This window comes from Arvicola amphibius, chromosome X, assembly GCF_903992535.2.
Source record: "Arvicola amphibius chromosome X, mArvAmp1.2, whole genome shotgun sequence".
In the NCBI taxonomy this organism is placed as follows: domain Eukaryota; kingdom Metazoa; phylum Chordata; class Mammalia; order Rodentia; family Cricetidae; genus Arvicola; species Arvicola amphibius.
The window spans coordinates 68,472,701-68,488,426 of NC_052065.1; the positions used below are offsets into that span (position 1 = coordinate 68,472,701).

General features: G+C 36.3%; 1 protein-coding gene across 1 annotated transcript; it reads left to right on the plus strand.

The window, feature by feature from the left end:
* Positions 1-4,607: 4,607 nt before the first annotated feature.
* Positions 4,608-7,048, plus strand: LOC119805354 (TLR adapter interacting with SLC15A4 on the lysosome-like). The gene is made up of 2 exons (XM_038317315.1): positions 4,608-4,722; positions 5,619-7,048. Exon 2 carries the CDS (start codon positions 5,662-5,664, stop codon positions 6,574-6,576), a length of 915 nt encoding a protein of 304 aa, XP_038173243.1. The 5' UTR covers positions 4,608-4,722; positions 5,619-5,661; the 3' UTR covers positions 6,577-7,048.
* Positions 7,049-15,726: the final 8,678 nt, after the last annotated feature.

Sequence of the window (15,726 nt, forward strand, 5' to 3'; positions counted from 1 at the left end):
TGCAAAGCCAGCACACAGAAGGAGATGGGAACAGGAATAGCAGGAATTTGAGATCATGCTTACATGCATATAGAGTTACAGCCTAGTCTCGAAGGAGAAAGAGGTGCAAATGAGTTTGTTAAATTTTCATTTTTGTTTCAGTGAGGATGATGGTACCTATCTAACAATTTATTTTTTATTTTAAAGCAATCTTTTCTCATTTTACATACTAATCCTAGCTCCCCCTCACTCCCCTCCTCCCGCTTCCCCCTTTCTTCCCACCCCACCTCCCCATCCACTCCTCAGAGAGGGTGAGGCTTCCCATGGGGAGTCAACAAGGTCTGTCATATCACTTGAAGCAAGACCAAGCCCCTCCCTTCTGTATCTAGGCCCAGCAAGGTATCCCTCCATAGGGAATGGGCTCCAAAAAGCCAGTTACTTCATGCACTAGGGATAAATCCTGGTCTCATTGCCAGTGGCCTCACACACTGCCCCAGCCACACAACTGTGACCCACATTCAGATGGCCTAGTTGGGTCCAAGGTAGGTTTCCCTGCTGTCAGTCTGGAGTCAGTGAGCTCCTTACTAGCCCACTTGAGCTGTTTCTGTGGTTATCCTCATCATGGTCTTGACCTCTTTGATCATATTACCACTCCACCCTCCCTTCAACTGGACCCTGAGAGCTTGTCTCAGTTCTTAATCATGGATCTCTGCATCTGCTTCCATCAGGTACTGGATGAATTTCTATGATGACAGTTAAGGTAGCCATCAATCTGATTATAGGGAAAAGCCAGTTCAGGCACCCTCTCCACTATTCTTTAGTGTCTTAGCTGTGGTCATCCTTGTGGATTCCTGGGAATTTCCCTAGTGCCTGGTTTCTCTCTAACCCCATAAGGGCTCCCCCTATCAAGATATCTCTTGTCCTGCCTCTATGTCCTTTCCCCAACTTGACCATCCTGTTTCCTCATGTTCTCCTCCCTCTTCCCTCCTCCCCATAAGGAGTTGCTCAACATCCTTAGCCATCAGGGAAATGCAAATCAAAACAACTCTGAGATACCATCTTACACCAGTCAGAATGGCTAAAATAAAAAAACACTGATGGTAGCTTATCTTGGAAAGAATGTGGAGTAAGTGAAACACTCCTCTGTTGCTGGTGGGAGTACAAGCTTCTACAGCCACTTTGGAAATTAGTATGGTGGTCTCTCAGAAAACTGGGAATCTATCTGCCTCAAGACAGCAATACCACTCTTGGGCACATATACAAAGGATGCTTAGTCATACCACAAAGGCATTTGCTCAGCTATTTTCATTGCAGCATTATTTGTAATAGCCAGAACCTGGGAAAAATCTAAATGCCCCTCAACAGAAGAATGGATGAAGAAAATGTGGTACATTCACACCTATTTAACTATATAATTTTAAAGACTAAATGAATTGACTATGTGAAAGTATGTGGCTTTATTAGATGTTGTACAGAAAACAAGTATTATTAATATGGGTGTTAGACTTGGCATACTGCTAGAGATCACATCAATGGATAAGACAAAGTATTTATTTTCAAGGAACTGAGTGAAAATTCATAAAACGAGATAAATACAATGCAGATAAAAATCAAACTATACTACATGGGTCAAGGCAAGCATCCTGGAATAACAGAACTTAACAAACTTGAAGCATGTATAGTGCCGGAAAAATATGAGAATAAAGGATTTTAAGGTAGAAGAAACATTCATGAATGCTGCATTCTTGATGGCATCTGGAAAAACCAGTAATGTGCAGGCTGTAAATGTGTTTATCAAAGTTATTCACCAGAGATGAAAACAGACAGTAAAATTGAGGATTTATTGAAATACATTGCAAAGATGATGTGATGATTTTACAGCAAAGAAATCACAAGGCTGAAAAGTATGTGGGAGTCTCATGGCAGTTGAGAGGGAAGTTCTTGGTCTTATCTCAAGGGTCATTAGTACAATGCATACATAAGTGGCTATCTTCTTGTCTTTTTAGTAGTAATTTTGACAGAGTAGCTTATCTGTTTTGAAGCTTGACATTTTGGTTCAATTACCACTGGTCAGTAAAAAGTTAGGATCCAAATGTTTACCAAAAAAATCCGTGATATTAGGCTCAAAGTAGATGGCAGGGTTGTTGAATGTGATAATCTCTGGCTTTTAGTCTTTGCAATTAAGTTACTTGATATTTAGAAGCACATGGAGAAATTAAAAGATGGAAACTGGATTGAACAGAGGAAACAGAATCTGATTTCATTTTGAGTTTTTATATTTAATACTTTTGAGAATTTTTACTATTGTATAAAATTTCAGATAATTATAGCTTGAGATTTGCTGTGATGGTTAAATGAAAAAAGACCAAGAATATTTTATACAATTATAAATTACATATATTCTTATTAATCCATGTGTAAACAAAGGCTTTGAAGATTTGGGGTTTATATAAAAGTTAGTATGGCAAATGTTATGGGGGACAAGATTAGAATCAGTTATTGTAACCGAAGTATGGAAAGGTAGACATCTTAAGGACAGGACATTGATATAACTTGGACCTGTGAGATGTAGGGTTAAAGGGAATGAACTAGATGGAATATAACTAAATGATGAAATCTGAATTAAGAGGCATTTGAAAGTTCTATTTTCTTTCAATGGTCTTTTGTGGTGGCATTGCCAGAATATATCTTCTAATCTCTTCCATTCTCTCCTGCTGTGAGCTATTGCCATATCTCCTCGTGTCACTGGGTGCTCTTATAATGCACTACTTCTCACAGGAGGATAATTGACATCCTGAAAGGAGTTGATAGGAGCAACATACAAAATGAGAACTAACTATAGGTTGTTTTTGATTTATTTAATGTCATTAAATAGAATCAAAAAGAAATACTAATTCAAACCCAAAATATAATGGATATTAAAACTGTGCTTGTCAATCTTCTTTGGCAGTTTTTATGTGTTATTAAAAAGCATTCAAAAATGGATGAGACCTTTGTAAGGCTGGTAAGACATATTCTAAAGATGATAGAAATCTTTTTCTTGACTTTGTATGTATGAGAATTATTTTGTCTTTCAGTCATCCCAGTAAAATATAGATACACAATAATTATACAAGCATTCAACTCATATAGAGATATGAAAAGTAAGTTGTGAAATTATCCCTTTGCCTATTTCCTGCCACATTCTTTACAAAGGAAACTACTATAAACAATTTGATTTGTATCATTTTTTTCTACCAGCATGTTGACATATATTAAGGCATCGAAAAGCAAAACTTAGTTCAGCAAGGAAATTGAGCATGAAAGTTCTGATTCAAAGCTTCTTGAATTCAAACCCAAACCACTCCTTATACATCTCTGAGATTGAACATGTTCCTGTGATTCATTTTTCTATAAGGAAAAATGATATATGTTCCCTGGAATTTTATGAAGAGTAAATTGGTATGTGTGGAATATTCTGAATAGTGTTTGACACATTGCACACACATTCACGGTAGAGTCAAACTGTGTAGATTCCCCTGCAGTGCACCTACTTTACACACATACATAACATATCCTGCAGTGCTCTTAATCTGTTTGTTGATAATTCTGAATCTATCACTTACTAGATTTGTGACAGCCAACAAATGCATAGCCCCTTTCTCTGCCTTTGTTTCTATGTAAAATGGATAATATTTCTTAAATTAATAATCTGTATGATAATTCAGAATGATTGTCATGTAGCCACATGTGTTGATACATGTTTATAATCCTGTCTCTTAGGAGGCAGAGGCAAGAGGATTGTCACAAGTTTAAGGTTGTTTTGGTCTCCATAGCATATTCTAGCTCAACCGGTGCTACCTGTTGCAAACAACAAAATAAACAATCAATTAAGTATAAAAATTAAGTATAAAAAAGTATAAAAAATTATTAGAAATGCTCCATTTACTCAGAGGCAAATCATGGAAGAAAGCATAGAAAGATTGTAACATCTAGAGATTAGGAGGGAGCCGAGGAAGATAGTGTTTTCTGGACAGGACCTGGCCAGTGCACTCACGAGCACACAGAAGCTGTGGTCACCTGTACAAGATCAAGCTAGTCAACATTCTAACTGAAGGGCAGAGTGGGTAATGACTCCCTCCCCCAACCATAACTGAAGATCTGCTCACAGTTGGTGGCTTCTGGGGAAGAGGGAGGGAGAGACAGGTTTTTTTTTTTTTTTTAAAGGGTGTAACCCTTGAAAGAACTAATAAAATAGTTTCAGTTTTTAAAGAAATGCTTAATTTAGTATTTCATGTCATAGTTGTATCACAATTTATTGATTCATTTTCTTTTTGATGCTCATTTGGTTTCTTTCAAATTAATTATTTTTTACAAAAGATGCTGAGACTGTTTCACTCTTGTCCTACTTAAAAGTGAAAATAATTTTATCTCTGTCTTGACGTACATGTAGAACTCTGTCGCTGTTAGCATTTTCCCACTCTCTGTCATTGGGAACTTGAACAAACACTTTCAGATCCTCTTTTGGTACGTGGTCATTACCGTACCACACATGGGACCAACCCACATCATTTTCCTACTAGGGTTTTAGTCCTGGGTGTGAATGGAAAGCAGAACCAATTTATGTGACTAAAGCTGTCCTCCTTTGTAAGATGTAAGCAGACACTGAGACGTAAACCAGACAGAAAGGACTATTTTCTGAGTTTGGACTGTCGACACCTCAGAAGACCAAATTCTTACGTATCCTGATATTTGGAAAACATCGTAAGTTTAAACTCTTATTTAGTTTGATTTGTGTTGTTTGAATTTCTTCTTAAATTCTTTCACACTGTAGCATAAATGGGTTTCCTGGAAACGTGTAATATATGCCATAGACCTGTGAGATGAAAGCTGCATTTTGAGTAAAAGTGAATGATGTTTTTCATTCTTACATAGTTTATTTTTATTTTGGTATGTAAGAGGAAGGTTTTGCCACTTAGCTCAGGCTGACCTTGAGTTTTTGATACTATTGTCTCAGCCTGCTGTTTGCTGGGATTACAGGTGTGAACTAACATGCTTGGCTTTTTACATAGTAGCTCAAAGGGAAATTTTAAATTTTTAAAATTACATTAACGAGTGGCATAAAAGAATGAAATAAGTGAATAAGGAATAAAGATTTGAGTGCTGAAGAAGAAAAAGAAAAACTTAAGAAGAATGGGAAAGAAAAAATAGTAAATCTGAGAGACCTGCATTATTGAAAGAATAGATAGCTATGTTTATGGTTTAGTTCAAAGAATTTTCATGAGTGTAAGTATTATAAGTGGACTTTTAGACAGTAATTTAGCAATTTCTAAATAAATACTAAAAGACAGCTGACATAGAGAGCTATCAACACCCCTGAATTTGTGCTTTTTAAACACTTGTATGGGTGCTATGTAATATTCTCACAACAGACCCATGAAAAAGGTAAGGGATAATATTATCTTTTAACTGTTGAGAAAACTGAGAGCCAGAAATATGTAAATTCCTGATTGGTAAACATTAGTAAGAAGGAATCAACCTATTTCTAGTTGTATTCTCTATTATTTGAGCTAGAGTTCTCAAAAACATGGTCTGTGTAGGAGAAAATTCTTATTGGAATTTTACTGTAAATTGCCTTAATTAGGTCTTTTATATTGTAGGAATATAATCCACACATATTGTTAGAAGAACTTGCCTAAGAAAATGCTTGGAGAAGCCTTCCTAACAGAATTCTTTTACAAAGAACATAAACATGCAAAATTTCATAAACCACTAAGATGTAAGAAGACACCAAATGATGAAAAGGAAAATTGGGAAAATAATCTTCTAGATATACAGAACAATTCACCTCCCCCTCTTAAGATGGGAAATCAAGAGAAAGTTGTAGAAGGAAGTCTAACTAAAGATAATACATCTCAAATGGAATCTGTGGATGAGTTACCTGTTGCAAAATTCAGAAGTACACCTCTTCCAGGAAATGTATCCATTGCATTGCCCATTCCAAAGAGGGGACATGATGAAACACAACTGGATTTATATCGGTCTTGGTCCTGTACAAGTATTTGCCAGAATTACCCTGACCTACAGATAGGAGGTGACCACGTTCGAAACATGTATGATTCTGGCTGCTTTGTGGAACAAGCCCATGATGATGTCTGTAATGGTCCTCTTTTACTTTCAGCGGATATGCCATTGGGCCACTCTCATAAAACGGGGCCTCTGGAGAAAACAACTGCTTCAAAATTATTAAATGGGGATGAGATTCGAGAAAAGAGTATGCTCTTACATAAGCAACCCCTTTCTAATTCTATGCTTAATAGTTATATGGAAAAAAAGGTGGATGAACTCTACAAACAGTTTTTGGAAGAAAACCTTACCAGGTGTCTCTCTATAACCAACCTTCTGGCTTCTAATATACTGATGAATAATGTTAATCAAATTAGCCTTCAAATCTCTCAAGACCAGAACATAGAGGCATCCAAAGCCCGAGAAGCCCTACTCCACTCTTTAGCACGCTGTAATTTTCGTAATTCTTCCAATAGAAATAGCACTGAATTAAGCACGCCTAATCTACAGATATCAAACCAGACTAGTCGGGAACTTGTAAGACGTCTGTAATGGGGAATCAACTAAAGACTGGCTGGATCAAATAAGAGATCACAGTAACAATTGTGTTCTTTTGCTTCTTGTGTCTCTTTGAGTTTCCTTCGTGGTGGTGTTACTTTTCAGAGAAAAAAATCTATCTTTGTGCATATAAATTCTATCATGTAATCCACATGAAAAGACATTGCTGTTAAAGACTGTAGGAGATATGTACATCAAGCACAAATTCTGAACGTTTATGATTTCTTTCTGTTTTGACTCCTTCAGTGGTTGCCACAGTCAAGCTTGTATGCTCTGGATGTACATATTGTCACTAAGTTTTGTTTACCAGGAAAGTGCTATAAGAAGTCCATGAAGCTACTGAAGAGGTCACAGAAGTTGTATTAGAAATGGTTAGAGGCATATTATCAGTGTTTAAATAACCTTCCTCTTATTTGTGGTACACAAGATCATTTACATTGACAACCAGATTAGCCTTGGTACCTTTTTTGTATGTATATAAGCCATTATCAGATGTAGATTGAGAGACTCTGTAGGAAGAAACATGATTTGGCTGGCATTTGTAAGACAGGTAGAGGAAAGATTAAGAAAGATGGAGAATCTGTTGATCCTGAATTAAACATGATACTTTGAACTCTAATGGCACAAGGATTAACTCTGGTATATCACAGCTCTAGCATGGTTGTTTTCAAGGCTAACAAAAAGGAAGGCACTCTGGTTAAGTGTCTGACATGTGTAGCAAACCAGCATCTGCTTCTGAGATTCTCTTGGCAATGTTTTATACTCATAATGTTGACTAGAAATGAAAAAAAAGTGCAAAATTTGAAATTTAAACTAAACGAACACAATATACCTTATGCAATGTTGTATTTTATTGCCAAATTGGAAACAAGATCTCATGGCTAACAGTTCACATTTCTCCTATGAGTAGTAAAAGGATCATCATACACCATAGCTTGTAAAACAGTTCTATGGACTTCTGTTTTAAACGTCTTTTTAATGTGTTATATATTGTTTTGTGTATTTATAATTCCCACTGAACAAGTACTTGTTCTTTATTTAATTCTATAGAATGAACCAGTTCAATGTCTTCATTGCTTCTTATTTTAATCACATTTTCTTCATTTCTGTAGCTTTAAGTTTTATGATGTAGTAGTAACTATGTAAAATAGCTTGCTTTTCTCTTCATCACTCCTATCTTATCATCATCTGCCAAACCTTTTCAATCAATTTCAGTCTTTCAGATGTTTGATTCTGAAAGACAATGGACAAAAAAATTGGGGAATATGATTTACTGTCATGTAGAGACTAAAAACATTGTAATACTGTCTTTTGATTTGTTCTATTTTAATATTTTAATATAGATAATCCACATGAAAAGATATTGCTATTAAAGACTGTACTTTTGAAAGTTGAATAAAATGTATTTAGACAACATTCATGTTGTGGATAAATTTCTTAGGTAGCAATATTTTATTTATATAGCAGATATAGCCATAGTGTTGAGATTATATAGTACTATATAAACCAAAAATGTTTAGCATTTATAGCTTCAGATTTAAAAATCCCACTTTCCTATGCTTATTTTCCTATTTCATCAAAATACCTATTAAATACTGATACACAATTAAAATGGCCTAAAATTAATGCAATTTTTAGATAAAAATAATGTGTCTGTACTATTAATGTTCTATTCAGGAAGTTTTCTCCTATACCAATGCATTCAAGGATATTCCCCACTTTCTCTTCTATCAGGTGCAGTGTGTCTGGGTTTATGTTGATGTCTTTGAGCCACTTGAACTTGAACTTTGTTCATGGGGATAGATATGGAACTATTTGCATTCTTCTACATGTCAACGTTCAGTAGGACCAGCACCATTTATTGAAGATGCTTTCTCTTCTACATTGTATACTTTTGGCTTCTTTGTCAAAATTAGGTGTCCTTAAGTGTGTGGATTTACATCTAGGTCTTCAATTTGATTCCATTGATCCACCTGTCTGTTTCTATGCCAATATGATGTCATTTTTATTACTTTAGCCCTGTAGTAGAGTTTGAAATCTGGGATGGTGATATCTCCAGAAGTTCTTTCATTGTACAGGATTGCTTCAGCTGTCTTGGGTTTAATGTTTTTCCATGTGAAGTTGAGTATTATTCTTTCAAGTTTTGTAAAGAATTGTAATGAGATTTTAGTGGTGATTGTGTTGAAATTGTAGATTGCTTTTAGTAAGATGGCTATTTTTACTATGTTAAGCCTACCAATTCATGAGCATGGCAGGTCTATCCATCTTATGCTATCTTGCCAGGCTTGATACAAGGCAAGGTGGTTGGTTAGTCTTAGTACACCTTGATACGCCATATATTGTTGATATCCATGGGAGGCCTGTCATTATGTGAATAGAAATGAAGGAGGAGAGGTTTAGTGGGAGTAGAGGGGAAGTGTGGGGTAGGGAATGAGAGGAGAGGTGAGACGGTAAACTGTAGTTGGGTTGGAAAATAAATAAATAAACAAATGAAATAAAGATTTAAAAATTTATGGCTAGACAAACCACAAGATTTAGATTAGAACCTGCTACTATTACTCTGCTAATATGATAGAGCATTAAATGAACTTCTTGCGATTTTTCACTATGCACATAGATTATTGAATCTCTTCAACCTCATCAGATTGGTCTAACAAGCTCCAGTAAATGGCCATACTATGAAGACTATATCTACCTATGCCTATACCTATATCTTTATCTATCCCCAATACTAATGAGACTCAATGGATTTAAAAAGAGAGATAAAGACACAAAGAAGGATAGTTATGATATGAAGATTTGCTCTGTGAGTCATTGGGGAATAGGGATGAATATGATGAAAATAAAATCTTATCACACACTGAAAAACTTAAAAAAATAAAGCCATAAAAAGTAGAAAGATGATGTGTTCAGTGTGCTTCTTTATTGTGACCTCATATCTGCTTACTTCAGTGCTTGAAATATTCATATATGACTGGTTTTGTATAGTTTGGATTTTAACAGTCTTCATGTTTTTTCATTACACATATGACAGTACTCTGTTTCAACGCATGTTTGATATGTGTGGGATAATCAATTTCTGTCTCATTGCTCCAAGTGAAAATAGTATTAATTTGAATTTCTATGGAAATTGACAATATTAGTAATTCTAATCATATTTATTATTACTTTTATTATCGTTATTCTTTTGGTTTTTCAATACTGGGTTTCTTTGTGTAGCTCTGGATGTCCTGGAACTCACTCTATAGACCAGGATGGCCTCAAATTCATAGAAATCTGCCTGTCTCTGCCTCATGAGTGCTGGGATTAAAGGTGTAATCATGTCTTTTGGCAGAGAATAACTTTAGGAAGTTAAGAGTGATTCCTAGTACATTGTTAATATGTGCTTGTACAGGTCAGTATAATTTATAATTGTCTTTAAATATCAGCTACCAATTGTAGGGCCCAGAAAGGACTTTAACCAATCTTGGGTAACTTTTTTTTTTGGTCAGGAAACACTGAAATAGTGGACATGAAGGATAGAGCCTATCCCAGATTCTTGGAATTTTCATACTTGATTCTTCTCATGCATTAGTTTTACAAAGAAGTAAGTCTCCCTGGGGTTCTTAAGACTGAAGCTAACATTGAAATGGTACATTCAGTTAATATATCATTACTATATAATGTGTGCTTGGATGAAGAATGAAGGGCTGATTTGATGAGAATTATTATAGCAGAATAAACTGGAATAATTGTGCAGTTCAGTGCACAATTGTTTTTCATAAAAACAAGAAGAAAAGAAATCAGTCAGCTAAATCAGAAATGATTTAACAGCTATGCATGTGTGAAAATCATAAAAAGAGAAAAATTATTTGTAAGTAAAATGAGAGAGAAGGATTGTCCAAAAATTATCATAATGTTAAAACTTATATATTTGTCATCTTAAAAATGCCCACAGATAGATTGGAACTTCAAATCCCAAATTGCATTGCTGTGTTCTTTTCCTAAGGGGCTAGGAGAGACCTTCTTGCTTTTGTGTATGTGGTATAGGGGTCTACATCAAGTTCTCTTCCACCGAGTCACATCTCTAGTTCCAAAGTGATCTTATTATGTCTGGGTTTAGCAGTTGCAAATGTGCAACATCACATTACAATTTTACAAAACATCCTTTAAATAAGTGTACCTAATAACATATTTAAAATGCAGACAACCAAATCAAGGTATACCGATTCCAACTTTGAAACTATTGAATCATTGTTAATGAACAGATAGGTTCTTCAATTGTTCTGTAATTTCTCCTTAAAGTCTAAAGAAACTGGTAGTTCACAGACTTGTGATATAGTTCTTACTTTCACTTCCTTAAATGAACTAAGGTAGTTTATCATGTGAAACATCAGTTGTCAATGAGCCTGTGTTTTTTATTGGAGAGTTACTGAGACACATGGATGTGCTATTTGCTGAACTTCATCTTTCCCTATAATTGTAAATGGTTCACATTTCTAGTAAATAGACTCTGAGTAGAGTTGGAAAAAAAGGAGAAGACTCCTAGGGACTTATGTGGTTCTTTTTTTTGTTTAAGGATTCAATTCTACTTTAGTAAATCCATAGAGTATTCTTGTAGGGTTTTCAGTAGAAGACACATAATAGCAGGGAATTTTCCTACTACTTGAGGTTAGTACTTCTCCTTTAGGCAAGGCTTTGTGTCTTAAGGCTCAGGAGGATAGAGTTAGATGGCTTTTGTGAGTACATGACAACAATATCAACAACATTTTTCCTCTAGAAGACAAAGAAAATAATGCATGCGCTTGAAAGATAACTGTTTTCTATATTAGATACTAGAGAGTTCTGGAACAATACAGACATTAAGACCCATGGGGATAGTCCAGTTGGATTTTTTTTTTACTTTAACAAATTGAGAAAACTATGACTACTAAGCTCTTTTATTATATTCGTGCACATGAACTCATGTGTGAGTGATAAAAAGTAGTAGGACTTACTTTGATCTGAGAGAACAAAGGTTCTCTTTATTCCCCTTAGCGCATTTAGTAAACAGTTGAGGTGTCTTAGTCTGAAGATCAAAGCTTTAATCAATGCTATTATTTTATACATGGAAAGTAGATTCCCAAAGAGAAGGAAAGCAATTTCATAAATATTTGTGAGTAACCAGACTGGCATTGGAAACCAAGGCTTCCAAGGTCCAGCCCTGTTTACTTTCTTCTCAAATCAATCAAATGTTAAGCCTTCAATATACTATCAATGTGGTGATTTGATAGACACATGACATTTCTTATCATTCTAGAGACATATCATCATCATCATCATCATCATCATCATCATCATCATCATCATCATCATTGTCATCATCATCTACCAACACAGAGTGAGCAATATATGTTGCAGCATGCATGCTGGGAATGGTACATGGGCTTTCAAGTTCTGCTCTAGAATGATGTCCTAAAACTGCTGCTTCTAGTCACCCTCATCCATAGGGCCAGCTTTTACACAACTCCTGTCATTTGTTATACCTGTACTAAGACTAAAGGTTGTCTAACCATGTGTGTTGTAGATTTATTCAACTTGGGCATGGTTTTCTTTTAATAGAAATACCGATGGAGAATTTTTTAGTTGCTTTGACATGGTTGTTTTGAGGAAAGAATTGAAATGAGAAATATAAAATGCATAAAGTAGAAATTATGTTGATGTACAAGTATAGAATGTCCATAGAAAAAAGAAAACATACTGCGAATAAATAGAAGCACCATTGTTTGTAAGCAGTTAAACACATTTGTTTGTCTCCTTCCTGGTCATTTCAGAACGTTAAAACATCTTTAATATACAAATGAAGAAACCCTTTAAGGAAGTCAAAATCTATGCTGTTGGGTGCATATTTTTTATGACTGCATTTCTTTCTCTATGTTTCTTTCTCTTATTTAAGTTTATATTAGCATACCTTTAATAAGACCCCAACTCTGCTTCAAAAGAAATCCCATAAAGGAAACAAAATAGATCTCATTACTTGTCATAGTTAGCAATCTTGATGTTCTTATTATGACAAATGATGTCTGGTGAAGTAACTAGTGTGAAGAATCCACAGACTTACAAGATCTGATCAAGACTGGACATTTTCAAATGACCTATGGAGAAATTACAAGTATATGGATTGTAGATTTCTTACAGCCTATGTTTCAAGGTGGTGTCTGCCTCAAAACCATAGGAGGAACTTTCCTGAAATAAACTTTTATGGCCTTTTCTTCTGTGCAGTTAGTCAGTGTTCTGTTGCTGTGAAGAGACAGGCAGACATGATACTAGATAGGAAACTGAGAGTTCTGCCTGTGACAGGAATGACCTTGCTTCTTCTTGGTGGAATGTGGATTTTGAGGTCTTGGATTAGCAAGACTTTAAGTGGGTTTAATGGTCCATACTAGTAGGAGCAGGGAAGACAGTAGGTTGAGAGCAGTGTGGATTTTGACTGTATAGCTCAAGAGCTTTCAGAGGAGAAATATATTAATAAGTGACCTAAAGATCATGCTTCTGATATTTTGGCAAAGAATGTGGTTGCTTTGGCCCTTGTTTGAAAAATCTGCCAGAGAATAAATTGAATTAAGAGTTTTGGATTAGTGATATTGGTAGAGAAAATTCCAAAGCAGCCTAGTATTGACTGTGTTTTTAGTGGCCATGTTTATGCGTATCTATAACAAAAAGGAGCAAACCAAGCAAGGAAAAGCACAAATTGTACAGTTTGAAGAGAAAGGGAGCACCAGGAAGTGTAATGATACTAAATCCAGTGCTCAAGGAGATAAAAAATTTAAAGTCATTTAAGTCTGAGGCAAAATTGAATAAAGGGACTGGTGACATTAGGGCAAAATCCTATCCAGCTAAGCTTCCAATTTGTAAAAAGGAATTAAAGGAAAATATAGGACTGGGCATGTTGTCACCTGCCTTTAATCCCAGTACTCAGAAGTCAGAGGCAGGCAGATTTCTGAGTTCAAGGCTAGCCTGGTCTATATAAGTGAGTTCCAGAATAGCCAAGCTGCGGCAGTAAAGGAAACCATTGAAAACACAAAGCTGCTGAAAATGTATTTGAAAAGGAGGTTCATGTTCTGGCCCCAGGAAACAGCAGAACTTGGTAGCTTTGGACATGTGGTTCTGGCTTTAGGATGAAGGATATAAAAAAGGATCATAGAATCTCCCTCCACAGCTAAGAAAAGCTGCTGAGGCCAGGCATATGTCAGGGATGTCTGCACGATCTGTGAAGGTGAATTCTAGACTGCCTTGGGGAACCAAGATGCTGGAGACGCCAGAGTTCTGGGCTACCTATGCCAAGGAGAGCTGCTAACAGGAGTGGAAAAGCAGTCCAGGAAAGAGATGTGTGCTTCAGTCAGCAACACTGAAAGCAGCTGGGGATCTGAAGAGTGCTTTGATGTCAGGCAGGGAGATACAGAGTTTGGAGTTTGCTCAGCTGCGTTTTAGCCTTACTTTAGTCAAGCATTTCCTCATTATGCTCCGTTTCCTCCCGGTTTGAATGGCAATGTATATTCTGTGCCTTTATATGGTAGAAGCATTTGATCTGCTTTGCAATTTTAATTTTACAGGGTTTGCAGTTGAGAGCTTGTCATGAGTCTTAGAAGAGACTTTGAACTTTGGACTTTGAAACAGTGTTGAACCTGGCAGTGTTTGGTGGTGCATGCCTTTAATCCCAATACTCAGGAGCCAGAGACAGGAGGATCTCTGGGAATTCGAGGCCAGCTTGGTCTACACAGCAATTTCCAGGACAAGTGCCAAGGCTATATAGAGAAATCCTGTCTTGAAATATCTAAATAAATAAATAAATAAATAAATAAATAAATAAATGTAGACAGTTTTGAGAATTTTACAGATTATGGGGACTTTTGAAGTTTTTCTAAATGTACTTTTATTTATTTTTTTATAGGCTCGATGTCCTTTAATTATGGCTAGAAACCGATTATGAGTGAGTACATCCCATGATCATCTTTTGGGGTCTGGGTTACCTCACTCAGAATAGTGTTTTCTATTTCCATCCATTTGCATGCAAAATTCAAGATGTCATTGTTTTTTTACTGCTGAGTAGTATTCTAGCATGTATATATTCCACAGTTTCTTCATCTATTCTTCCACTGAAGGGCATCTAGGTTGTTTCCAGGATCTGGCTATTACAAATAATGCTGCTATGAACATAGTTGAGTAAATGCTTTTGTAGTATGATTGGGCATCTCTTGGGTAGATTCCCAATAGTGGAATTGCTGGGTCCTGGGGTAGGGTAGATTGATCCCGAATTTCCTGAGAAACCTGCTTTCCAAAGTGGTTGCACAAGTGTGCATTCCCACCAGCAATGGATGAGTGTACCCCTTACCCCACAACCTCTCCAGCAAAGGTTATTATTGGTGTTTTGGATTTTAGCCAATCTGACAGGTGTAAGATGATATCTCAAAGTTGTTTTGATATGCATTTCCCTGATAGCTAGGGAGGTTGAGCATGACCTTAAGTGTCTTTTGGCCATTTGAACTTCTTCTGTTGAGAATTCTCTGTTCATTTCATCGCCCCATTTTTTAATTGGGTTAATTAGCATTTTAAAGTCTAGTCTCTTGTGATATGGCCACAAGCCTTTTGTGGTCCAGGGAGTAGAATGTGGTGGTTTGAGAAAGAATGGTCCCCATAGGCTCATATATTTAAATGCTTGGTCATTAGGGATCCGTGCCACTTGACAAGGATTAGGAGGTATGGCTTTGTGGGAGAAAGTGGGTCACTGGGGTGGGTTTTGGAGTTTCAAAAGCTCAACCCAGTCCCAGGCTTTATCCTTCCTGCTGCCTGTGGATCTGGATGTAGAACGCATAGCTTGTCTATCACCATGTCTGCCTGTGTGCTGCCATGCTTTCTGTCTCCTGATAATGGACGAGACCTCTGAAAGTGTAAGCAAGCCCAGTTAAATGTTTTCTTTTATAAGAGTTGCCGCAGTCACGGGTCTCTTCAAGACAACCCCAGATCTATCAAATTTGACTGTTGGTTTTTGTCTTTTAAGATTTTTCTATGGTCTAATACATACAGATCAACTCTTTCAGTGTAAAGATAATCAAACAGGGCCTGGAGGGATGGCTCAACCATTAAAGGCTAGGCTCACAACCAAAAATATAAGATAGTCAAACAGGA

What these genes read in the sequence shown, in the direction of transcription:
- LOC119805354 (XM_038317315.1), top strand. Translation starts at nt 5,662, where the DNA reads ATGCTTGGAGAAGCCTTCCTAACAGAATTCTTTTACAAAGAACATAAA.